This window comes from Columba livia, chromosome 10, assembly GCF_036013475.1.
Source record: "Columba livia isolate bColLiv1 breed racing homer chromosome 10, bColLiv1.pat.W.v2, whole genome shotgun sequence".
NCBI classification, from domain to species: Eukaryota; Metazoa; Chordata; class Aves; order Columbiformes; family Columbidae; genus Columba; species Columba livia.
The window spans coordinates 10,592,740-10,619,323 of NC_088611.1; the positions used below are offsets into that span (position 1 = coordinate 10,592,740).

At 39.7% G+C, this 26,584-nt stretch overlaps 1 protein-coding gene across 9 annotated transcripts in view; it reads right to left on the reverse strand.

Moving 5' to 3' along the window:
• LOC102088268 (contactin-4) overlaps positions 1-26,584 on the reverse strand; it is a 334,360-nt gene that overhangs the window by 89,707 nt on the left and 218,069 nt on the right. For all 9 annotated transcript variants that reach the window (XM_065074577.1, XM_065074578.1, XM_065074571.1 and 6 more), the window contains one exon: positions 13,503-13,598. In XM_065074577.1, the coding sequence (XP_064930649.1) occupies positions 13,503-13,598 (96 nt within the window). The remainder of the gene's footprint in view (positions 1-13,502; positions 13,599-26,584) is intronic.

Genomic DNA, 26,584 nt, shown 5'->3' on the forward strand with positions numbered 1-26,584 from the left:
CAATCTAGCATACAGGCTGACAGGTTTTGGAAGAAACTATTTTTTTCTTTTTTGTCTGATAAACTTAATAAACTACCTTATAGAAATTTACAGCTCAGCCTGGTCTTGCCTGAAAAGAAAACCCCCAACCCAACCCAACCTGTATTTGTCAAAAGGGCTTATGATACCTTTGGGGAACCAGGATTAGATTTGATGCCACTCAGTTTCAGGTAGCTCTGGTTTAAATTTAAGTTTTTGGATTCAGGCTCACCCCAGCAGTGACCCAGCTGCTCTTGGACTCTGTGGAAAGGGCCAGCTCCCCAGGCCATGGCCCTTCCCAATGGAGACTTGACCTTGAACTGCACCAACCAACAGTGAGGCTCCAGACACCTGAGAAGTTGGGCTGTTGGGGCCACCAAGAGTGATACTGGTCCACTGAAGAAGAAAATTATGAATTGGAAGCTTATTTCTGCTGAGAAATGGGAAATTATGAGATGGGTGATCCGGGAATGAAACACCACCACCCCTGGCATAAAGGAGTTCCTATGGGTAGTCATGGCAGATGATTCATGCTGAAATAAAATTTATGGAAAAAATCTTACTGAATGTGCAAAGTATCATGCCATGTAACTATATGAAGCCAACCTTAAAAAAGAGCAACAATACAGAAAGTACTCACAAGTGGGTAAATAACTATGTATTTACTACAACCTTTACCCCTACTAATAATGCAACACCTTACTTCTCAAAGCCAGGAGACCCACACTTGGGTCTCCTATGACACTGATCCAAGCCTGGATGATTCCACAGCTTTTCCCACTGAGCAATGTATAGACCTGTATGATGGTCTCTCTGTTTTTAAGTTGATTTCAATAAGGAAATTCCAGAAAAAAAGAAAAAACAAAAAAAGGATAATAGCTTGATATGGTCCACAGAGTGGCATCAACATCCTTCCAAAGGAACACTCATCTTCACCTGACAGCCAGAGATAAAGCACCTCTGTGGCAGATACTGTCAGTAGCAAATTGAAAGCAGAAAGAGATCAGCCAACAAAAAAAATAAAGGGGGCTGGACTGAAACTGCTAATTACTTATGGACAAACATCAAATGAGAATAAAAACACCATAAGCTGGGCATGTGCATAAATGATACTTACACTGATTTTTAATTCTGCACAGTATTTTTCTCTGTGAGATTCAATCATTGCTTATGTTTTCCAGTCTTGTTCTATGTAAAGTACTACACATACCACCTTAAGGAATGACTCACAGATTTAATCCAAGAGTTTGTTTTCTGTTTAAAGTCAGAGAGAGTTAGCCTCTTTTCTTTTTTTCTTGTGCACTTGCTTCAGTAAAGCTAAAGATCCATGGGCTTGTTTTAAAACATATTTCAATGTGACCTAGCTAATCCTTTAATACCAGCTTTCACTACCTTTGATCAACCTCTTACTGTAGCTATAAGAGATTAGATCAAACCTCTAAAAAAATGAAGTTTGTTGTGAAGAATTTTTTTAATGCATTGAATTAATATTATGATCAACCCCAAGGCTGAACTATCTGGCCAAGCAGTGTGGGTGGCATGTCCTTAGTGGAGATATCTGCACGGACAGGCACTGCTATGTGATGCTGTGGCACTTGTCTATAGCACATAGGAAAAAAAAAAACATTCTGTTCACATACTTAATAGATGAACAGTGTTTTGACATATACCAGTTAAAACTAACATCACAGTTGCACATTTAGACCTAAATATCAGTAAAAAAAAAAGCCAGACCCAATAACCCCATTTTTTTTCCAATAGCAAAATCTCACCCCCATAGAAAGCAGTGCTCACATAGCCAGGACTATAGACTTTCATGAGGCAGTATACGCATTCAGGGATCTGGAAACCCAAATTGGATTGCAAAAGTGGAGCTACATGCGCGCTGTGTTTGTGTCAACAACACACATTCTGCTATGACCATCTCAAGGGAGCTGAAAGCAGATCAGCCTCCCTGGCCACTTCTGGGAGCTGTGTCTGAAGGACACAGCTGAGGCTGAGTTTGGAGGTGAAGGGTGGTTGCAATGCAGTCAGCAGAGTCTAGGAGCTAGCCTCAGATCTCTAATTTATTTTATAAAGAGATCACAGGATGTTACAACTTTTGATAAATGCCTATTGACTGAATTCTGTCAGACGACAGACTTCACTCATCTTTAGCCAGCCTCTGCCAGCTCTACCCCCTTTCAATACCATTTCAATCTTCATTTAGTGGTGACCGCAACTGAACAGGGGAATAAACCACATGACTAGCTCGCTGATGATTTCTTTTTAAAGATGTCATGAGCTGTCACTGATAAATAAAAAAAAAATCCATTAATGTCATGTTCCTTATTATTTCAGTATTTCCAAGGTCTTTACTGAAGAGTTGAGCCTCTTCTAGTTCTTCAGGAGAGCGGCATGTGTTACAAACCCCAGATACCACACCCACTGCCTGTCTGGGCACAAACAGATAATGGTAGGTGGTCGGTAGGAAGCCTGAAGTGGTATCAACACCCAAGGTGATAAATGACATAGGCAAGCTGAAAATTTTGGTCTGAACATCTGTGCCAAAATCTGTTCTCAGCTGTGACCTTCTTTTGGAACTCCTGCTCACAAAGCTCATCCCTACTGAAATGAGGCAGATCACATATATCAACGCTGCTGCTTAGTGTCACTCTAAAATGAGCTTGGCATTTGTGTTACTGGAAATATTTGTAATTTCATACATTTCTCAATTAAAACAGCACTGCATTTTCTCTGAGCTGTCAGAAATATCAAGCCAAAGCATTCACAAAATTAGGAAGAATTTATCCCTATCCCTTATCCTCAAACATGTTGGTAAATTTTTGCACAAGCTGAATCAGCAGTGTTAGAGAAAGCATTCTATTAGATTAATTTTAATCTAATCCATTTCTTTCTCCTGAGAAGCCTTTTATGCTTCTTGTTTTTAATAATTTAAACAGTGACTGTAGCATAGTATAAAAAAGAAATTACAAGAGATGCACTTCAAGTTGAAGTTACAACTCTCAATCACTTCTTATTTAAATGAAAGTTTCATATGCCTGATTTTAAGCTTAATGAAACCAAGTTCTGCCGAACTGTAATAATATTCAACATGTGGAACCAGACACAGAAGAATTACATGGGAAGCCCTTCGTCTGACTCAGCTGCTCTCTGTAACGCTGCTATGGAAAGAGATACCTGAATTTGGGGCTGTCAAGAAGAAATGCTGCCAAGCTGCTTAGATCCAGCTACAGCTTTCAGGAGTATCACTCCACTTGTGAGCAGGGACCTTGTCTTACAGTTATGCTACCAGGCACTAGGAACTGGCAGGCTTGGGGAAGTTATTTTCTTGTTCTTATCTGAGATAAGTCACTTGGAGGCTTTTTGAGCTCAACAGCTTATGTCCTAGAAACCACTTGTATAAAATGTTGACACTTCTTCAGTCATGGGCATTTGACTACTGTATGGGGACTTGTAGTTACTATTACGAGGAGAAATTGATAATCAATTCAGATATTTTTGATGCTACACTGTTTGCTCTCCTTAGAGTCTTCTTCATCTCCCACATATCTCCAGTATGCACACTGCATCCTCGTCCAATGAGCAATACCGAGACAAATCCTGTTTTAACTTCATTTTTTCCTGTTCTAGGAAAGACACCTGTGAGCTGCTGAGCCCCAGCTCCTGGGGAACACCACCCTACTTCTGCATTTTCCTATTTGTTTGGAAATCAAGCTTTCCCTCTGCAATTCCCTACATCCTGCAAACAGAGCCATCTGTGCACAACATGGTTTAACTCCTGACCACCAAACCAGAGAGATCTGCAACACCTCCAGGTGCTGCATGTAACGCATCTGCCAACACTGCCCCCACCATCATTGCCACATTCAAACATGTCAAAAGCATCACTGACTAGTACTAATGCAAAACATTTCTCTCTTTTTTTCTTTTTCTTTCCCAGCCCAAAGGGACAGTTTACTGGCTGATATTTTCAGTCCACCCTTTGGTGCAAACCACGAAAGGCTCACTGACCTTGCAGCATTTTGACAAATAGCTGAACCAACTTGCAACCAGCTTAGATTTTTTGCTTGGTTTCCTAGAGAAATGGAACTTTTACAACCACGTTGCCCACCCATCTGTGAGATACTCCTCTCTAAATTAGCTTCTCACTAATTGGAACCAAAAAACATTAAAACAGAAAAGAAAGAGGAAAAACTATTAATGCCTCAATAAGGACAAGGCAAGGGTAGTTCAGCACTTCGACAATCAGCTTGGCGAGAGGCAACTGCCCGGTCCTAGGCATATGGGTAATGCAAGAAGCATATTTTAAAAAATCTGTGGACATACCACAATGTAAGAAACTGCAGGAAAATAAAGGCTGAATATTAAAGTTATTGTTGTGGAGTGGGGACATAAAATGTTCCATGCCACCTGCTATATAAGAAATATAGCAGGAGAAGCATTCTTATCCAAGCAAATACAGAAAAGTAACAGAACTTGTAAGATTCAACTTCCCATTCCTCTAAACATTTCATATGAATTTGAAATGCACCACAAGAAAAAGTTCTGGTACTGAGAAGCTGATTAAACACTTAATGGAACATGTGCTTCAAGGCTCTTTGCCCAAAGCCATTCTGAACTGGTCACCCAGCAGAAATGCCAGATACATTCACACAGCAGAATAAACGTTGCAGAGTTGCAAAACAGGCTGATGCTGCCTGGGCAGTATGAAACAATCCCCTGCTTTTAGGCAGACATTAGGTAGAAATGTCTGTGGCCTCCTTGACTATGAGCTATTTCTAGAGTAATTTCTTCCCTTTCCATTATCTTTTTCAAGGTTGATTGTTTTCTAAAGTCTTAACAAACTTTACTTAATGTTGACTGTAAGGATACCAATGGATAATATTACAAATGTTTGCTCCCATTGTTAGCAGAACAGCTCTAAACATTTATTAATAACGTATTAATTCTTCATAACTGAAAAATGAAAAGGCAGTGTGACAGTTTTCAAAGAAGAGAAACAACTGTAAGGTTGGTGTTGTAGGATGGGGAGTAAAAGGCCACAAATACTTGACAGCAACTGAAGAAAACTCTGTTTCAAAGTACCCCTTGCTGTGCAGTGCTGCTCGGGGTGTAAAAACCCCCTACGTTGATCCTCTGATGGTAGGAAAATGTATGATAATTGCCTTCTTCCTTCTGCACTGTTCTGATTAGTTTTCCCAGTTTTTATTCCCTTCCTCCTTGTACGATACAGTGGGGGCTGTATCAGCACGAGAGAACACAAGTTGTGATTTGTGCAATAGATTATTTGCGAGACAAACCCCTCAAACCATTCATCACATAATAGAGGCCATCAGCCATACTTACAGCCAAAACATTTTCACTGTTTCCAGCCCATGAAGTGCCCATCATTGCTATAAAAAAATAATAACACAAGGAGAGAAGAACTGACCAGACGAGTCAGCACGCACTAATCATTTTTCTGCAGAGCACAGAAGTGGTCTTAGCACCACTGTAATCAGTAAAGTGCTTTCTGAAAACATATCTGGTGTCTACACTTCACTACCTACCGTACAGCGTGAAAGGCTGAGATTGAGATGAAATCAGAATTGCCATCTCTTCTGTCAAATGCTAAAATTTAGTTAGTTCTACTTGATTAAGCTGTGCAACAGAACTAAAAGTTCTCCTAGCTGCTGGGGAAAAAAAGAACAGCAGGAGAGAACGAGAAAACCTGAACACATCCATTATGTGAAAAGATGTGAGAATAATTCTCTGTCAACATTTCAGCTCACAGACACAGATTCCACCACTCTGTTTCCAACAGGAGTAATGGCATCAGATGGGAAAGAGTTATTTGAACAACTGAACTTTAATGAATCTCCTCCTCTTTGGGAAGATGGACTTTTACAAGCGCATTGACAACATGGGCACTGCAGAGACACAGAAAACTTATTTTTCTTTAACTCTTGCCTTTGCTCAGTCAGAGAGAGGCGGTTCCCAGATGCTCAGGAAGATCAGATGACTCTGCAGCAAGGAGCAGAAGGACAAGGTGTCTGGGAAACTGAGGTTCAGGTCTAGAAATTGTGTAGGGAAGGTTCAGTCCTGCATCAGCGGGAACTTTGTTAGTGGCCCTAAGCAAGTGGGCAGGAGGAGACACATCCTGTAGAAACGTCAGCAGGTTTCCATCTGCAGATCTGAGCACTTCTGTAAAGAAACTATCAGCTGATTTATTTCTTGCATAGATTTGTGAGATAAATTAGGAGGAGTGGGAACAAATATGCTACAGAGGTAATGAGTGGTAGTATGGCCTACAGATAGAGATCTGAAAAATAAGACATACCTCCAGGGAATGCAAAATCTAAATAATCAAGTGATTTGCACCAGTTCTCTGTGTATGTACATTCACCATTTCTCACAGTACTTGGAAATCTCAGCCTCTATAAGATTTTCCCACAAGTGCAGGAAGCCAAATGTCATGAGAACATCATGTATTATAAATCTCTCTAAAAATGAACCAAGAGAAAATTGGGGAAGGGGGGAGGTAAAGGAAATCCTAAAAGACAAGTTCATTTATCTTTCTAAAGAAGGAAGGGTGAAGGATTTAAAGACTCATTTGTTCTGTATGCTTACGGATGTGCTACCACCTCATCAATTGAAAGGTGCGCACTTTTCTAGGATTGTATTTTTTTTTTGATCTCTAGACCTGCAATGAAATGCCAGAGATGTTAAAAGGTATTTGAAAACTGTAGTTGTTAAAATATTAACTAAATCTATCCTGACTACCAAATAAATTTAGTAAAAGTGGCAGCTGAATGACAGAGCTCCCACAAACTTATTAAATGAAAAGAACTATTTGGCACAAAATAATATTTTGTTCATAAAATTTGGAGATAAAGTTAAAAGGACAGTGACCTCCAAATACTTCCCAGGCACATCCCCCATGGAACAAAACTTACATTCAGAGCCCTGAGAAACACAAGCGAGTGTTTGCTTTGGGGTTTTTTTGTGCTTTTTGTTTGCTTGTTTCAATTAAGTTTATCTTAACAAACAAATGTATCTTGCCAAATTTGATTAACAGTACTGAAAGAAAGCAAACAAGAAAAGCTAACCTGTTTTCCCCTCACAAAGCTTCTTTCAAAAGGAAAACATTTTTAGTAACAGCTTAAATTGAACACTATTTTATGTTTTTAAATGGTTTCTAAATATATCTAAATGTAATAAAAAAAGCTTGAAAATGAAACACTTCAGAGAAAAAAGGTTGTGGGGGGTTTGTTTTCTTTTTTTTGTTTTTGCTTGGTTGTTTTGTTTTGTTTTTTTTTCCCTCTGGCTAACAACCCCTCCTTCCCAATCAATCACTCCCAGAGTTCTTCTGAAGAGTGACAGAAGATGATATTGATCTAGCAAGGCTTTCAAAATCTAGACTAATATAGCATTGTTTTATAGCATCCAAATTATAGAGCTCATCCTGAGACACGCTGAGATACGTTAACTAGTCTTGTCAAAAAAATAATGAAAACTTTTTGATGTTCCATTTCCAAACCTGTTATTGTGACTGAGATTCTGGGGACTGCCCAGTTACTGCTGCAGTAGTGGCCAGCGGCTGCGATGGGGACCGTTATGTGTTTGTTGTAAGAAAACCAAAGCCAAATTTTAGCTACGTACATACTTTTATAATTTTTGACTGTTCTCTTTTGTCCACTTAAATACCTATAGCTGCTCATCATGCTGTTACACAGGCCCTGAATGCCATGTTCCCATAGTAATGTTTACTCTTACATTATTTTTTCCATAGAGCTTCTTAAGTAGAGTGGTTGACACATGTCCGTTGTCAGGCTGTTAATTAAAACAATTGTGGAAATAATGAGGGAAAGCCCTGCATGCACAGAGTAATTATCTCAGAAAAATGCTAACAACCCAAGTAGGTGTCTACCAGTTTTTACACTGATTTAGTGCATGCAAGTGAACAAATGGGGAAGTGGAAAAAAGAAAAAAAAAAAAAGAAGAAGAAAAGGAAAAAGAACTGAAAGCTTCTAACAGACAAGGCATCATTAATACAGCAGAACTGGCTTTGAGGGCTTGGGAATCTGCTGCTTCAAGAGCAGAAAATACAACAGAAGCAAATGTTTGATTTGCATTTATTCTAGTTTTCAGTCCAGCAGCTTCCTGAGCTCCAGATGAACATTTATTTTCCAAATTTCCAGTGCTCAGCAAGCACTTCATCACAGGAGGCAATTGCATCATTATGCTGCTTAACAAAATGTAACACCAGCATACACTGACCTGACAAAATAGTGACTCCCTGCTGAAACCTTGCTGCAAGAAATACACATTTCATTTTCATCTTGGGGATCTGCGATGAGGGGGAAAGCCTCGATTCATGTGCTGAATCTCCAGCACATCTTAAACTAAAAACCAGGACAATACAGGGCAATGCCCAAATTGCTCTGTGCAAGCTGTATGCAGCTCATTTTATGACGCTGAAAACACTTGTTAATCATTTGGACTCACTTTCAGGGTGAATTTCTTGCAACATTTGAATTATAGGAAGCTCTTTATTTGGCACCATTAAGAAGAACAAACAAACAAAAAAACCCAACTAATTTACAGAGGCCAACATAATTTTACTTTTAGCTGCCAGCTCTTTAAACATGAGATGTTTCCAAGTAGGAAAGAATTAGAGTGAGCTACAGTTGAAAGGATAAGGCTCTGGATGCAGACAGACTTTTATTTTAGTAAGATCCACAAATTTTAAGATGATCAGTGATACAGCAGGGGATAGGAAGTTATTCTCTTCTTATTTACTATTTTTCTAACCAGACAAGGGCATAAAAACTCATGCCTCATCTCTTCAAAGCAACAGCTACTCTCAGATTGAATAGTTTCACTTCTAATTTTTTATTTTATTTTATTTTTTTTTAAGATGTTCTTGTCAATGCAGTAGAGACTAAAGTAAAAAATTAAAAAACAAACAAAAAAGTAGATAGTAGATTTTCTTCCTCACAGACAGTCCTGTGCTTCAGTGTTGGTTGTTAATGCCCCCAGGCACTTTTTGCAAGGATGATGAAGTTAGATTTGCTATCCTAATCAAATTCCAAAATAAGTAATTGCATTTTCTCTATCTTAATGACACTTACACTTTCAATGAGATATATTATTTTTCACTTCTAGCCTGAATGTTTTTTTTACTGTTGCACTACAACATTAAATACTTGCAATGTTATATCCCAGCAGTGGGATACTGGGGTATGGGAAGGAACTGATCTCTAAAGCTTTGCTTTGCAAACACTGCCTTGGTCCCCAGGGATGGAAGCTGCCAAGGAAACACGGTGGTTTTCCAACATGCAGCTACTTCCAGTGATACCTTATATTCTCTTATGAATCTCCATTTGCCCGGAGTTGAAATAGGAGATAGCTGTGGTAATTGTGCAACGACTGCTAGAGACCAAATAGCTTTGATTACATGGAGAGACATGCAGTTGACTAATGGAGATGCAATGAACGCAACTGAAAAGCATTGACTTTGTAGTTGTGACTTTTAAAATGCATCCCTGTTCCTAACATTTGGAGGAAGGAAAAGTAAAAGAAAATATTGCCACAGAGAAGATTAAGTCCTGCAGAACAAGCGCTTCAGTCTGAATTAACTGGACCTATTTTGACTTTCCGTTGAATACTTTATATGCAAACCAGAAAACAACGACTGGCATAACTCCAGCCCCGCTTAGTTATAAATTGTAATAGTATCAATTTAGACTAATTGTGGATCTGGCTACAATTAAGATCATTTTCTAGCTAGAATAAATCAGGTCATAGATGGTGGTCACAAAGGGAGTTATCTCCCATCCAAATGACTGAGAGAAATAATTACCCTTCAGTTTTCTGCCTTTCTGGGCACCATAAATGCATTTTCTTCCCAGTCACTGTAAGATGCTCTTTCTCACATACTGAACCCAAATCGGAAATAACACCAGCACCCTTCTGGGATGTTTTTATACTATCAGTACATACATTCAGACCAAAAGTTTCTCCTGAATTACCTGAAGAAATGTAACACAATTTCCTTCTCCCTGCTAACACGAACACCCACCAGCCGCTGCATCTTCACACAAGGTGTTCAACGCTACGAAGATTTCTTATGGCAAAAGAGAAAACTCTGAGGAACTGCTTCACTAAGGAGACAAAGACAAATGTGCATGGCTCCTGCCTTGTCTCTGCGATGTCTGTCGCTCTAGGAGACACCAGCCTGCTCGCCTGAGAGACAGGAGGCAGCTCCTACAGCCAGCAGTGCCAGCAGCAGTGGGTTGTGTGGCTGGGGTTCATGCTTCTAACTGGAAAAGGGCATAAAACCCTCATGTCTCAGTTCTTCAGAGCAGTGCAGCTCAGCACCCAGCTACTCCCAGCCTTCCTGAACTTGGCCCATTGATGCTACCCCCTGCTGTTGCCACACAGTTTGGGATAGGACAAGGGTGAGCACTGCTCTTCAGCCTCATGTTCAAGGCACTAGAATGAATGAGGCTTAAAGATCATGAAACATTTCTGTCCCAAATCTCCCCTCGTTTTTTTTAACTTGCTTTGGAAATGAAGCTAAAAATGGTGCTTCACCCATAGCACTGCAAGACTGCAACTGAATTTGTGACTGATCCATAACCCATCTTCAGTGTTTTTTATTATCTAGTTTTCGCAGTTTTCTCAGATGTGGCAGTGAGACCCTCCTGAGGGGGCTGAGGGGCAAGCTCCATCCATCCAGACCAAGGGGTGTATAATCTTTGGGTACAGTTAACACTATAAGAGCCACTGTCATAAAAGATCTGTGATAACAAGTAATTTTGTGGACTGGATATCACAGGTGCAAGAATCACCTTCAAGTAAGGAACATCGGAAATCTGAGATACTGAAATTCTCATGATAATCTCTGACATAAAAGGAAAAACAGCATCTGAAGCCAAAAGGTAAGAGAGGCCCTAGCTGAATAAATTAACTGGGTAGGTACATATGCCATACAGCTCCTTACTCACAGTATATAAAAGCAAGGTTTCCTGTTCGTCTGCCCTCCAGCTGGTCAGACACAAGTGGAAGAAGCTCCAAACACTTGTCTCCTCCTGTCAAAGCAATAAAAGCAGCCTAACGGCAAACAGCTTGCCTGGCACTTTTCATCCTGCTGATGAGGGCAGACAGATTTCAAAGCAGGACTTCAAATTTTTTTAAAAGGGACACAGATCCATAAATGATGACCCCTTGTTTGTGATGTACCAAACAACCTTCTGATGAAAGAGCCAGCTACAGTGGCTGGTTGTTGGACATGGTGGTCAGTGGCACAACACACGGCATTTATCAGACATACAGGTCATGGCTGAAACGGTATCTAGCAAAAAGAGATGACTGACTGACTCCCTTTCTAACAATTCATTTGATATAAATGCAATAGTGCAAAACGTGTTCAGGAAGTCAGCCAACAAATGTAGGACTGGAACATTTGAAACGAATTTGTGCTAAACTGAAAGAACTCTTTTGTATTTTCTAAACATTGATTCCATCCTCTTAGAAGCAAATTGCACCAAAGTACTTGCTACGTAATTTATTATAATTGGCTATTTGTAAACTCTGCTTTGAATCTAATTTTTTCCCTACCAAATTTTGCCTTTGCCACTGAGAAAATGCTGGCTAAGTGCCACTAATACAAATTGCTCATAAACCTTCCCACAATGGGGTCGATGATGCTGGTTCTTTTCAGAGAAGGGCCTTTGGCAGGTAGCACATGCTGCCAGGAGAGATCGTTGCAGAGCAGACACACACAGCAGCTATTGTGGTCTTCCTTTAATCTCCTCATTAACTACTTTTTAACATAAATATATTGAAAATCTGGAGAACACCAAACGGGTGTTAAAATTCAGAAGCCTATAAGCTACATAAGATACATGAGTGTTTGGTGTTCTCCGGATTCTCAATATATCTATAGGGGCTTTTTACTGTACTTAATATCTTGAGTAGAAGGTTGCAAATATCCTTCATGTCCATGAGAGTTGACCTCCCTTCCCCTCAGCCCTCCCTCCCATGGGAGGGTGTACTGTGCCATTGACTCTGCACTCCTCAGGATAATGTAGGTTAGAAATGTGGCTCCAGAAAATGCCCAGGGACTACAGAAAAGTGCGACACAAACATCTGAAGGATTAAGGGCTCAACCAGCCCAGCTTGGCTAGATCTGAAAGCTAAACCCCAGGCAACGCTTGATGAGCCAGTCAGGTGTCTGCAGCACATTCCCCAGATTCTATCTGCTCGAGCACAGTTTGAGACAGGAGGTGCCACCCGGGCCAGTGACAATGGAACAAGGGCAACGCAGCACTAAGATTCTGCCCAGCTCTGCCATGGCCAGGCGTGGGGTGGGCCAGGTCCGGTAATTGCCATGGGTGCCAGTTTCCATAACCGTATGGGGATGTACATGCCATCGCCCCTGCTCTAGGCAGCAAGTATAACATCTGACAGGTGCAAAAATAACAAATTAGTAAGATTTTAAGAGAGGATCAATCATTTAATAGTACAGCTATAGGCTATAGTACACTCTACAGAGTACAGGTCAATATGCCACTCTAACACCACAAGCAGGGAGTTTTTGCCTGTCTGCTACTACAGCTTTTCCATTTCTCCATGGAAGTCAGAAATCATCTTCTTTCTGAGGTGTTAGAAATACCAGTGACTGCCAACACAGGTTATGTCCTTTTCTGCACAGCCTGTATTTCTGGACACTCAACAAGCCCTGAGTTACAGTTAGTACTTCTCCCTGTAATAATGGATTTAAACGTATCACCAGACAAAACCAGCAGTGCACGCAGTGGCAAACCTTCTGGGACTTTTGGTAGCAAAGTTTCCCACCAGCAGAGAATACAGTGGTGTCTTCAGCAACCCTATGTAACTTGCTGGCAAGTTATTTCCTCCTCTCTTACAACACTCTCCCTTGCCTTTCCCTCCCATAAAAGCAGTAGGAAGAATATTGCCATGGTAGAAATAAATCCCCATAGGAGACCTGGACAATTGCTAACACATCCCAAGTGCCCAGGGGACAAAAACAGTGACACTGAGTGTTTGGGGACAGGAAAAAAAAAAAAAAAAGGAAAAAAAAAAAGCATAAAAGTAGCTCTGTCACCAATCTTCAGCCTTTTGCAGAAGATACACCCAGGACTCATACAAAAAAGCTCCTACAAGATGCACAAGATCTTGCCCATGTCTTCTACGTATTGCTTTAGATATTGCTTTAGTTTACATCAGTTCATTTCCTAAGTGCATATTCATATGCAGCAAAATCAGGCTTTCTCTGCACTTACACCCAACTGAAGATGTCCCAGTGAGCATAGTCAACAAGGACATCCAGAGTGACTCATCCAGTCAGGCTGGCAGAGCCACAGCCTTCTCCTTCAAGCTGTGCCATTTTAAACTTTCTGAAACATACTCAGGGAATGAAAACCTTCCAAATTGCCTGGAGTGCTGAAAGCAAGAGAAGGAAACCACTTTACCCCCAGAATGCGGTGGCGGTCCACACAGCAGCACCATGCCCTGGCCCTGACGGACAGACACCGTGCTTCTTGTTCTGGTTTTGAAGTTCTCAAGATCTGCCAAGAGAGAAAAAAGTCAATTAAAAGGATTTTAATGGCCTTTCCTCATGAGAAGGACAGAAGGTTCATTAGGACTTTGCTGCCTGACATACAGACAAAGTGAACATCAGCTTGGAAGGTGGGTTGGTGGGACCTGGGTGAGATGCGGGGCAGCGGAGGCTGCTGTGCGTCAGACACAGCAAAAGAATCAGTAAATATCTCCACAGGTTGTGAGGCTGGTAAGCGGCAAGAGCTGCTGATTGACTCAGGGCAGAAGACATGTCTAGAGAAAACTCCAGTAATCTGTAATGTTGATAGTTTTGTTTTATGAATTTATGAAGAATTACTGCCTTAAGCAATCACTTGTGCTACAACTCAGTCTATTTCCCTTTAGGAGGCTTGTTACTGATGCCCTTGCAATTCACGTGTATAAACTCTTCCTTTCCTGTAAAGAAGTCTCTTGTAATAGCTGTATGTTAACCACAACAGTGCTTCAATTAAATTAAATTCCTCCTTCCGCTTCTGTCCTTTTCCTCTCCTTGATGGGTCCTGCACTACAAGAATACAACTCCCTCTCTTCTATCCTTGCACACTGAATTCAAGAAACTTGCTATTAAGTGACGAGGTGACTCTCTGGGAGCCCAGCAGTGGCACTAGGTTTTGATCAGCACCAGCGGCTGCTGCGTGGGAGCACTAATACATTGAACCACTTCAGTGGCCTTTTATCCTTAACAGTCCCTTGCATTTCAATTTTCATTTCTTCTGCTTTCAACGTAGCTGAGCTGTGGTTTGGTGATTATAAACCTGTTGTCAGTGCAGTTGGGAACCAGAGAAAACACAGGTGATAAATATTTAACAGTAGGAACTAGTAGGAACATCATTATAAGGTTACAAGGATGAAAAATTAAGCCTTGAATTTTATCCTCTCTTGAAAATGTTTTCTGGAAGCACTAGGATTCATACCTTAAAAGAAAAAGTCAGAAGAAGTCACTGCTTCATTTTAGCAGGAAGAGTCTGTGAAGGTTTCTAAAACCAAATTAAGGACAAAATCCAGGCAAAAGGGGAACTACAGTGGAAGTGGTAGGTAACAATTTGTTATAGTGCTAGTAGTCACTGTGTGATTTCCAGCACAATTCTGCCATAGCATCACACTGTATATTACAAAATTCCTTAGATCTTATTATTGTATTATTCATTTTTCATTATTTTAGTGGATAAATATTGTAGGGACTTGCTTGCTGCATTGCAGTGAATTATTTGTGAAAACAAAAATAGTCCAAATCAGCCACCCTTCCATCTGTCTTCTGCCCAAGTCCGTGGGCAGAAGCAACATCTGCCAATCCAGGCTGTTTGCACTGGGTGCTAAGGCTGCTGCATTAACAAACCCTTTGGGCAAAATGGGTTCACACAGGATGTTCAAAACTACACTTGAGTGTAAATCTGGTCCAAAATGAACCTGGGTATCAATTTCACAGCAGGTTCACCAGTGTGAGTCATTTGTTCAGACTTTGTGTAAGTACGGGGAGAAAATAAAGCCTTTCTCAAGTCATAATCTGAGTGTACAACTTTGAGCAGGGTGATTTTGTCTGTCTTTTTTTTTGGCCTAGAAAAACAGAACAAAAATACAACCCAAAACATAAAGAAAACAGAAGAAAACTAATTTTCAATGAAAATGGAGAGATAAAATATTTCTGTCCTAAGTTCTATTAAAAAAAAAAGGTGGAACGGCACTTTTCAAGAACCACTGTTATATTTGTCTGGCTACCTTCTGGTCCCATGGATTTAAATATGTTTTGGCTGCACACAGGTACAAGAATGTATCTCATCCTTACTGAGAACAATTGCATAAGGAATAAAAGCTTAAAACCAAAATGATGCCTGGGGAAATAAATGAGGCACTAGGAAACATTTTTACACAAATGTTATTTCTAATAAATTAAAAAATGAAGTAAAAGCAAAACAAATCCTAATCATCAAAGCAGATGCTTTATATACGTATATAGACACATACATATGCACTAGAAGAAGACTCCAGCAGTGTTTGCAGAAGTCTCAAATTATACAGAACGGAAGACTCTTCATATCTCTATTTAGTTATTTATATCTTCCTCCACATTCATGAAACTAAGACATTATGTCATATGCATATACATATACATACACAAAACATTTCAGAGATTATGACAGAATTCACTTTTCAGGCCTGAATACCAAAAAAAAAAGCAATACACAGGACTGCTTTGGAACATATGAAAGAAAAATTGCATCAGCTCTGAGCCTGTGTGTTTAAGCATATTTACACAGTGCTCTAGGTAATTCTGTTAGTCACAGGGGGGGGAATGGGAAAGGTGGTTCATTACCAACCAGTTGAAACAGCCACCTGCTTCGTGATCCAGCAGCTCTTGATTATGACAGTATGGAGAGAAACTGCATGACTCAATAGTTAAAATGCAAATCTAGTCCTCTAACTTTTTTGCAAGAAGGAAATAACCCTATTTGTTGACAAAATAAATAGCCATATATTTATGACAAGAAAAGGATTGCTACCAGGAAAAGTAGTCTCTGCTTGGATGAACAACTAGGAAATGATGGAAGAATGGTCAGAATCAATTGGAAGCAGCAAACAAAGCAGAGCATTCATCACTGTTGCTCCTGGTGCAATATTGCTCCTATCGAGCTTTGAAAGTCAACTGTAAATTCTGAAAAGCCTTACGTGCATGTACGTGCTTAAAATCTGTCTCTGAGTAAACTAACAAAATATGGATAATTATAAGAAAGGCTTAATGTCTCAAACTGATGAGGCTGATTATGCTCATACATTCTGAAATCCACACTTCAAATTTATTTTTGAAATAGGTGAATAGTAACTTGAATTAACAATAACTTATTTAATATTTTATTAATAAGAAACTTCATTTAAACACCACCTTGCAATCTTTCCTGGTAAATCAGGAACAATATTAGTGTTGTTGAATGGTTACAAAGTTTACAGATAAGCGATGCTCAGATTCGAGAGGTTCTCCTCTACTTTCGCATGCTGTGCAAAGTGGACAAAAACCTTTCCTACAAACTTCTGCTCAGATGGGTGCAGAATATTGCACTGCAATTTCATACTGCTGAATTCCTCATACATGGAGGTAAGGCCACTTGCTAAACAAAAGTTAAATACACTTGCTGAAAAGCACCCCGCAGGAAGCTTTAACGCAGAAGGAGCACTCTAACACTTCTTTCCCCATGTTTGTTATCTTCCTCCAAGTGAAACACAGCTGTCTACTGCATCTCTGCCCCTGTCTGGAGAGTAGGTAGGAAATTATTCTCTATACTTTTGACATTAAAAAATCAATGGGACAGCAAAAGAAGATGACAAAAATAACCCTCACAGCTGCAGAATGACTCTGAATCACAGCGTAAATGGTTTGGCTGTATGTGTCTCCCCTGATGAGAGCATTAAGTTCCACTTTGCCTTGCCCCCAAGCCCAAAGATCCTGGCTAACATGAGGACTGTTGTTCTTATTTTCCAATTAAAAAAAAAAAGGGGGGGGGGGCAAACCCATAAAAGCACTAGTAAACTTATTAAGCCAAACTACATTATTTTTTTGGCACACTTACTGTTGTGCAAGAAGGTTTGAAGAAGAACTACCATACCACCACGTTTCCCTGGAAACCAGCTCTCTCTCCACTGGAACTTACACCTAAGCAGAACTAGGTGAACTGCAAAATCTGAGGTTTTCAGGTGTCCCACTGCTGGACCTGCCACTGTACCCAAGGAGGTGTCCCCCACAACATAGCACAGCTACTCAGCCTGTGCTGCTACAGGGCTGGCCTCTACTCATGTTTTTCTCACTGTGTCATATTTCACCTTTTTTGTGGTTATTGTTTCCTACTCATGCTCCTTATATTCTTGCACACTTTACTGTTCATCCATTTCACCTGTGTACATTGTCAATGAGATCACAGATTCCTGGCTCAAATACTTTTGCCCATATTAAAACAAAACAAAAAAACAACACCACCCAACAAAAATCCCACAAATCCTTTAAAAACAGCTGAGGATGTAGATTAAAAGAAAAGAATTTCAGATTTGGGAGGGAGGCAGGGAAAACCTCAAACAGGTCACTACTTTCTCAAACAGAAGTGAGACATTTCTGGTTTACACACAGAAGCACTGTCATGATGAGACACCACCATCCATTGAAGTGTTTGCTAGCCCTGTGAAGAATATTATAAAACCCAGTGGTAGGAAGCCGAAATCATGGAAATGGAGATGAGAAATTGCACTTGCTATGAATCATCAGCTGCTGGAATAAACTATAACAGAGAGCAGTGGTTTCAGCGTCTTCGATGCCTGGGGATCAAGACCGCTTTCCCACAACGTGTACAAACACTAACTATACTGTAATCACACTTAAGCAGTCAGGTTCAGTTAGGGATAAACTGGTGGAAAATACCACCAGTGATGAACAGGAAGCCACATTACTGGGCACTGCACCCACCCAGCCTTCAGATGCATGAAATACTGGGAAAGAAGAGGAGGAGGTCTGGGAGCCAGTGTGACAGTCTGGTGGCTTGATGCCCACTCACAGACCCAAGAGTCCCATCAGTTTGCTCCTTGGGACCTGGCAACATTGTATGTAAGAAATCTGAAAATAATTACATTATTATTAAGAACCCCATGGGATACTAAATACCTCATAATAGAAATAAAAGACCCAGTCATTTTAGGAGTTTACAGTGAAATTTTAGACATAATGCAATGAGCTTTGGTAAACAGAAGGGAGAGAATAAGACAAAGCAAAACAATGCCTAGAAGCAATAAGTTCATTAAGTTTTAGCATGCAGGCATCTTTGTGACTTAATTAAAGTTTTTAGAGTGTAAATTGCTTCAATTACAGTGATCTATCATTGCATAGATCAAAAAAGAAAGAGGTTTTAATTTCAATAAAAACATTCATATATGATGCAAACAAAACATGACCAGAATTGAGGACTGCTACATAAATAGAAACTGCTCCTTGTTGGAGCCAGGACCCCGCATACGCTTTTGGTGAAAGTGTTCAACACCTCAGGGACTTGTGGCACTGGGCAGTATGTGACCATGAAAAAAAAACTGTTTCTATTTATAGCATCAAAAAGGAAACAACACAACATAGCAGGTGCAAGAAAGATGTAAATTTACCCTAACTAATCAAAACAGCATATGTCTGCATAAGCAATCCTAGGTCACTTGCACCAATAACTTGGAGATCAGGCTCTTATTTTAAATGTGTTATTTCAAATAAACAAGCTCAGATATTTGTATGACTGTTAGAAAAAGAATACACTTGCATATTAGTTTTTGCCCTATTTAAATTTGACATTCTCTTTGTAGAAAGCAATTATCAAAATGGATTAAAAGAAACCACTGAGAAAGAAAATATTAATGCTTTCCAATTCTGGAAGTCAATGGCCTGCCAGAGCATATTGGGAGCAGACAATACTAAACCAGTGACTCCAACTGAAAACAGAAAAATACTGTATAAGCTTCAGTAACTCCAGTATCATATGGGGACGTGACTAGTAATGTTTTCAGTGCAAAGAGGAGATTGTAACAAGGAGGTGTAACAGGACTGCAGACAGGTTATTGCAATTAGCACTGTTACACAGATCTTATTTAATGAAAGAGTAAGGATGCCATTTAAACTTCATCATCACCACAGTATCAATTCTAAATCAGATTTAACAGACCTTTGTGAGTATAAAGCTGTATGTATTTAAGCTGTGAAAAATACAGTGATTTGTACCACTGACAGCACCGTGTCAGCAATTGCATTACTTTGGGAAAGTCATTTAAGTTCTCTGAGTCAAAGTTTCCACATCTGTGAGGATAAGTCCTTAAACTGTGTGTCTCAAAAGAGACTTAATTACCCAATATTTGCACAAAAACTTGACATCTCGTGCTGAAATTCACCAGAGTGCAATATGCTGTTGCATGTGCACACTAACACCCATCCTTTAATATGAACTTGAATATACTTTCGTGCATTACTAGATGATTCTGTAGCCTCCATTAAAACTCTGCCTTAATGTTCAGTAACACAAGTTACACAGATACTGGTAAGTGATGCCAGTCTGATACAGATGCTTATTCCTCAAAAACACTTGAAAGCCCAGAGGGTGCCAGCAGCATATGTCATCCTATCAGTTTTTCAGTTTGGGAAGGATATTGCATTGAACCACCTCCTTCCAAAACCTCAAATGTGGTTTAATAAAAGCTTAAACAATCTGGAACGATTCAAAGCCCCTTAAGACTGGCCAGTTCGTCTCAGTAAATGGCATATGGAAATTTTAACCAAAAACATATGGCTTTGCACAGTTACAATTATCCAACTTTGGGTAGAGTACTGGAAAATTTACCCAAGTTTTATGTACAAAAATCATTTTTATAGCAAAGAAGTTTCAAATATAAACAAAACGAAAGAGCTGTAGCCGTTTGTCCTTTATTAGGAACTACTTGGGTTTGTACTTTGTTTATGAAATTTGGTAATTCTTTTTGTTAGAGACTACTAGATAAGCCCTGGAAATCAAAGTTTGCTCTATTTCACAAAGTTTGCACTATTTCACAGATGACATCAAAGTATGAGCAAGCAAACAAGACTGCATCAGCTCACTTTCCCACACGTTCCTGCTGGCAGGGGCAGCATAATATTTGACCTCTGCTTTTTGTATTTATATCCCTTCTCATTTACAGCTGCAGTGATTGTTTTGTATTTAAGACCTGTACCCAAGCAGAGCCGTTACAGCGTTTGTATCCGAGACCCACTGGGGTCCTGTTAGTGGCTGCAACATGGAAATAACTCAGCAGCTGAACTTGCTGTGCCCTGGAAACCAGATTGAAACAAGGTGGCTTCAAGTCTCAGGTCACTGGTGATTTGACAGAGAAATCCCTATTTTTTTATGAGACCTAAGCTCCGTTTTGCCTTTCTTTGTTTGCTGGAAGAGTGTTTCCATGGCTTGTCTTTTTTTTTAATGCATAACATATTTTTAAAATCCAAAATGCTGTTGTAATTATGCCAGTTGTAAAATTAAGAGAGAACTCTCTATGCAAGAAGGCTATTTTAGAACTATCAAAACTAAAAATATTATAGAAAATTAACATGAATAGTAAATGATTCAAATTGATGGTGACAGGTGTCTGCATGTCTTTCAGAAAGCCAATTTATGTGACTATATCATGTAGAAGGAAGCACTGCTGTACACTGCCTTAAATGGCATGCTGTCAAAAACTCATATACCATTAGTGAAACCTTTGTCAGTACATGTAAGGCTTTTCTCTAATCATTAGAAGAGCAATGTCAATACTATTTTTATCTATTATTCTTGTTTAACTGATATAAAACTATTTATCCTTTGACTATATTCTAACAAAAACATACACACATCAATCACTTCCTTATACATCACTGAATTTTAATTCCCAAAGGAAAACATGACTAAAATTCAGGCTTAGAGAAAAAAAAAAAAAGTTTGCAGCTTTTATGCTTATTTTACTTGAAGTCTAGAGACTTTTGTAAAGCAAATTTGATAACACCTCAGTGATATTGCTCTACTGCACCGATGTTATTAATAATAGTCAGTAGCTACCAAAGCATAATACCTATATCTATATGTCTATCTATATTTTCAAATGGCTCATTATCCTTACAGTGTGAACTACTCAATGAACCTTGATAGAGGATGTATGTGCTTGAAGGAAAAACAAGGGATTGTAACACAGGACCTTGAGAATAAGGCCACAAGATAACTGCAAAGGCCCTGTTGGTACAGCCACAGGGTGGAAACAGATGCCTCCAAACTGTGAGCACAACCCACAGCTCCTCTTCACCAAAGGAATGCACCTTGGGACTGAGCAAAAGTGGGTTGGCTGGAACAAAGAGAATCACAAGCAAGAACACAACCTACATAAAACATATGTAGTAAAACTCAGACATAACAGAGACTGGAATCAAGGAAGAAAAAGCAATTAGTGCAGTAGTAGTAGCAAGTGTATAAAAGTATCCACAACTCAGGCCCAGTTAGGGGAAGAAAGCCACCAGCACCACTATCATGCTCTCCAAACAAAGCAACTCCAGAGGCAGGTGAGGGGCTGTAACTGCCTCCTCCTGGGAGGGCTGACACCACCCAGCTCACATCCCGGAGGAGCAGATGCCACCCACACACCATTGCAACAGAATAATTACTGGGAATTAACAATAACGGGATACAATGCACTCTAGCCTTAGTATCATTGTAATTGTACTCAAAATATGTCTTTGGTTAGGATACTAATAATTCAGTTAGATTAGCAACCAAATCTTTGATCCATACTTTTAAAAAAGAAGTATTTTAGACCACATAAATTGCATGGGGTCTTTGGTTTGGTATTACACTCTTGAGGCTTGGTTGTAATCTCAATACAAGAAACTTGAATGTTTTAAAATAAATTTGGAAAGAATTGACAAACCAAAAACTAAAATTTGGCCACTGGCAATTTTGAGTATTCTCTAGTGGACAAATCACGACCTTTACTACATATATTAAATGAACTTTGAAGCACCCATACAACAGGAAGTAATAATACAGTTAAGAGATAGCTACTTCTTCATGTGTGTGAAATGCACAAGTCACGTATGTACACAGAAACAGCCAAGACACCTGAAGTCAATTTTCAGGCATGACTTAAAGAGATTTATGGACCATAATTGGGTTTGTCTTCTTATACCTCGTCTATAATTTTAAGATGATCCCAGATTCAGAATGGCGTTTAAGGTTATACACAGTCCTTGAATCAAAGTCAATGGGATGGTTTTTATTATTAAAGACCATAGGACTCATTTCAAGGGTATTCTGAATAGGTTGGCAATGACACCTTGTCAAACAAAAAAAATTTAAATAACCAGAGAGTTTGGCCAACAATTCCTGGTTCAGACTGAATAAAGAATGTTCTACCAAGAGATAGCTTGTACTCCCTCTTCCAAATTGTTTTCACCAGATTTGCATAACTCTCCATACACAACAGAGCATACTTCCATATCCTGGACAGAATACATGACCAGATGGAGACAGAAGTCATTTGCATCACTGCCCATGGAATAATATGACTTCATTGTCTGCAGACTATAAACTAGGCTAATTTGGCCCATAAAACAGTCTTGAAGATGAGATTCCAGTGCATCTCAATCAATTTCAGATTTTAGAGGACATTGGCTTGAAGAAATCATAGCCCGTCTATATGAAGGCAGGCTGAAAGCACTTTAACTGATGACTAGCACCCACAAAAGCATTAAAGCTTTTTGCTCTCGAAACACTCGACAAGATTTGCCTCCTGATATTTATGGCTCTAATATCTCTAAACACTGTCTCTATAAAACCTGTGCCTGACTTCTTAAAAGCAAGGTTTTATGTCATCCCTTTCACAAATATACAAAGATTAAGTTCTTCTGCCCATGTCCTTGCTGCTGTGTCAAAACTACACAGTGGGCTGTGCAGTTTGGAATAAAACCCCCTTTGATACAGAGCTTAATAGAATTTCAGTTTAAGAGCTGGTGTTCTAATGAATAATTTTTAGAGTCACTGATTTGAGAAATAGTTTACAAGTCTGGGGATGAAAGCTTTCTAATTTGACCTTTAGAACAGAAATTTCACTGGGATTTCTACTTCAGTGAAAAAAAGAAGTTGTACAGGTAAACATCTTACCATTCCCCCACACTGCCTCTCCTTTAGAAAATATTTGTGCTTGGACTTTATTACCGTAGGCATTAAACAAGGTACTGCCAGTGCATTTTTCCAGGTGGCTAGCTCCTGTTTGGACTTCTAGACCTTTCTTTTCTCTGATCTTTCCTGCACAGAAACTGCCATCATTCTCACAAGACACAAAAATTCTCAAAGACTCTTTGCCACGGGGGCATCTGCAGCTGGAGGATTTTCAAGGCAGGGTTTGCTCTGAAGGCTCAGCTCAGCTATGTGATAAGAAGAGATGCGTAGCTGGAGGAGATGCAGGTTTGAACTCAAACCAGATGTCCTCAGAGGAGGCTCCTTGCCTCCTGCCAAGGCAACAGGCTCACAGCTAAGCCAGAAGCAAGATGCAAGCAGCCACTCCTGGGCTGGGAAAGGAGAAAACTGGTATGTTGGTATGCAAGCCAAGATCATGTTTTCCTTCCGAGCCCTCCCTGTCACTCACATCTTTGACCTATGTATCATCTTGGACTCTGACATCTCTATGTGGGTTCTCATATCAAGACTTTGTTTAAATCTTGCCAAGCCTTTCCAGCCACCATCTATCAAAGACAGGTTGATTTTTCTACCCACATGGCTAAAATTCCTCCTCAGGCTTTTATCTTGCATCCCAAAGACTGCAACAGCTTTTCCTTGAGCATTACCAATGCCACTGGTAACACCAGCTGCAGGAGTCATGGATCCACTTTCTCCTTCCTCCATCACACCAAGCACCAGCTGCTTCTCCTCACCAGGATGGCTCCACACAATATTGTCAGCACCTTGTTGGTATTTGATCCTCTCTTCCAAACAGGCAATAAGGCAGCCCACACGCTTTTTTGCCTTCCTTCATGGCACTCATCTTACTGGGGAACAGGGACTCCTAGCAATATCTGCAAGGCACCCACACTGTTCTCTTCCCAAATCAAATCTTTCTTTTCTGTTCTGTTACCAAAAGAAAAAATCCCCCTCTACTTTATGTTCCATTTCATAAAAGCTGCCTGTTTACTATCCTTCTATAGGAAATATTTCAACTGTTCATTTTGAAACAGCTCTCCTGCTTGAGACAAAATGCTGAGGACTCAGAAAAATCTATTTTATTACTTTAATCTGGAAAAGCTGGGCAGACTTTTCCCCTTGGGTTGACTTGAATGGAGTTATTTCACACTCAGAATTTTTTTATATTTTCCTAGCAAAGCAATGAGTTATTCACATACTCTCTTTCCAGCATGGACGGTTCTGCAATAGCAGAGAGCAGTACTTCTCTTGGTGGCAGGAGATATTGCACAGCCCTCTCTCACTTGATAGCTCAGCATTAGCATTGCAGATGCCTCACGCATGCTCTGCTGCACCTTCTTACTTTGTGCAGCTAAATGAATGCAAATTCAGACCCCAAATAATGTCAAATAATGTGACACAAGCCTGCTCATCTAGAAGTTTCAAAGAAAAATTTCCTTTTACTTGATAGAAACACACAAAAAAAGACCTCACAGAGATCCTGATCCTCACAGCTCACCTATGGAAATGCACATCACTATGCTAGGCGGCATCTCTTAGAGAGGAGATATTTTTTCATTCTGTTCATCTCTCATGTCTAATGAATTATGAAATGGCAGTCACGTTTGTTGCAGACAGGAAAACTAACATGGGACCACTTTTGACAAACATATTTAAAGCTCTGCTGTCCTTTGCATGCAAACACTGACTTGCTGGTTTGGCTTTCCAGAAGAAATTAGGAAAGAAAAAATAAAACAATGAAGAAGCAGACACTAGGATAAAATTGTTCTGCACTGGCCTTACATCCCATCAACAGGAATGGCAACAATCTTAGAGATTCCACATCTGGCCTTTGGGTATAGCCTGTGCTTGACCAGGGGGTCTTGTAACTGATATTTTCCATACATTTAAAGACAATACTGATTCACACTGGTATAGAATCAGTAAGGTTCAACCTAAGGATAATAATTATTTCATTTGACAGACTAGGGGATTTTCAGCCAAAAGGGGAACTGTTCCAAGAAGTATTCTGATTAACTGAGAAAATAATACAGACCTCCTGATTCCGTGCCCTATTCTCTATCCACTGGACCTAAAAGACCAGAAAAAGTGATTACAGTAGGCCACAGAAACATATGCTTACAGCTTTTCAGCTATTTGTGCCAGTCTAGGATCAGTTTTTGCAAGATGTTTGGAAAGATTTGTAATGGGAAAGAACCCAAATCGAAGGAAGCCTTAGCTGCAACCACAGATGTTGATGTGGTTTGAGGCTCATCACATGTCATTTGGACAGCAACAGTTCACAGACCTGACATACCTCTAATGTCTAATGGAGAGAGCAAGCATGCAGAGATTAATTGTTAGGGAAACAATGCCCCAACTTCATTCCTGCATGAAGAAAGCATGGTGACCACAGGTGCATACATGAAATCATTTGCAAGGACCACTGTGTGGGGACACAGAGTACCTCTGCTCTTGCTGCTTGTGACTGTATTGCTGTCAAAGTCTCTATGGCATTCTTAATCAAAATTTCAAAATATTAATATTTGAAGGAAATATCCTTATTAAATCTTAAGAATTGTCTGAAAGTTGAGGGGGAAAGAACGCTTTTAAATTTACAGGTTTTCAGTTTTCAATCTGATTGAATAACTGAGTTCCCTGAAGGGTCACTGCACTCTTAACAATACTGCTTTATATTGACATTTACATTTCCAGGCTATTTCATTATCATCAAAATAATAGTTTAAACCTGCAACTTATTTTCCTCTTATTTATGCACCTTTCTAGGTGTCATTGAATAAGCCCACTGGATATCAGAGGTAAGGACTGTACTCAATAAAGGCAGCTAGACTACATTCTGAAGTTATGCCAAAACAAAACTCCTCTAATATCATCTACATAGCTATTAAATTGTTCCTACACTTGGCTTTGATTTAAGAACAAATGCTCAGGAAAATATTCTGTAAATATAGTCACAGTCAGAGGATTAATACTACTGCTAAGGACACATTAATATTCACAGTACACTACTATTTTCATTCTTGCTTTTAAGCTTCGAAGAGTGGAATAGATGTCAAATAAAGTGTACTGATTCTCTAATAATCTAGTGGTAAGCAGCCAAACGGGCCACTGATGGGAACTACCTTGCTGGAATACAGGTAAGTTGCAAAGGCTGCAGGAGTGAAAGGAAGAACAGGAAATTCTACTGAAAAACAGCAGGATATCAGATCCTGCACAAAGCCAAGGGGAAAGTATGGAAAGACAAATCTCGCTCTCTC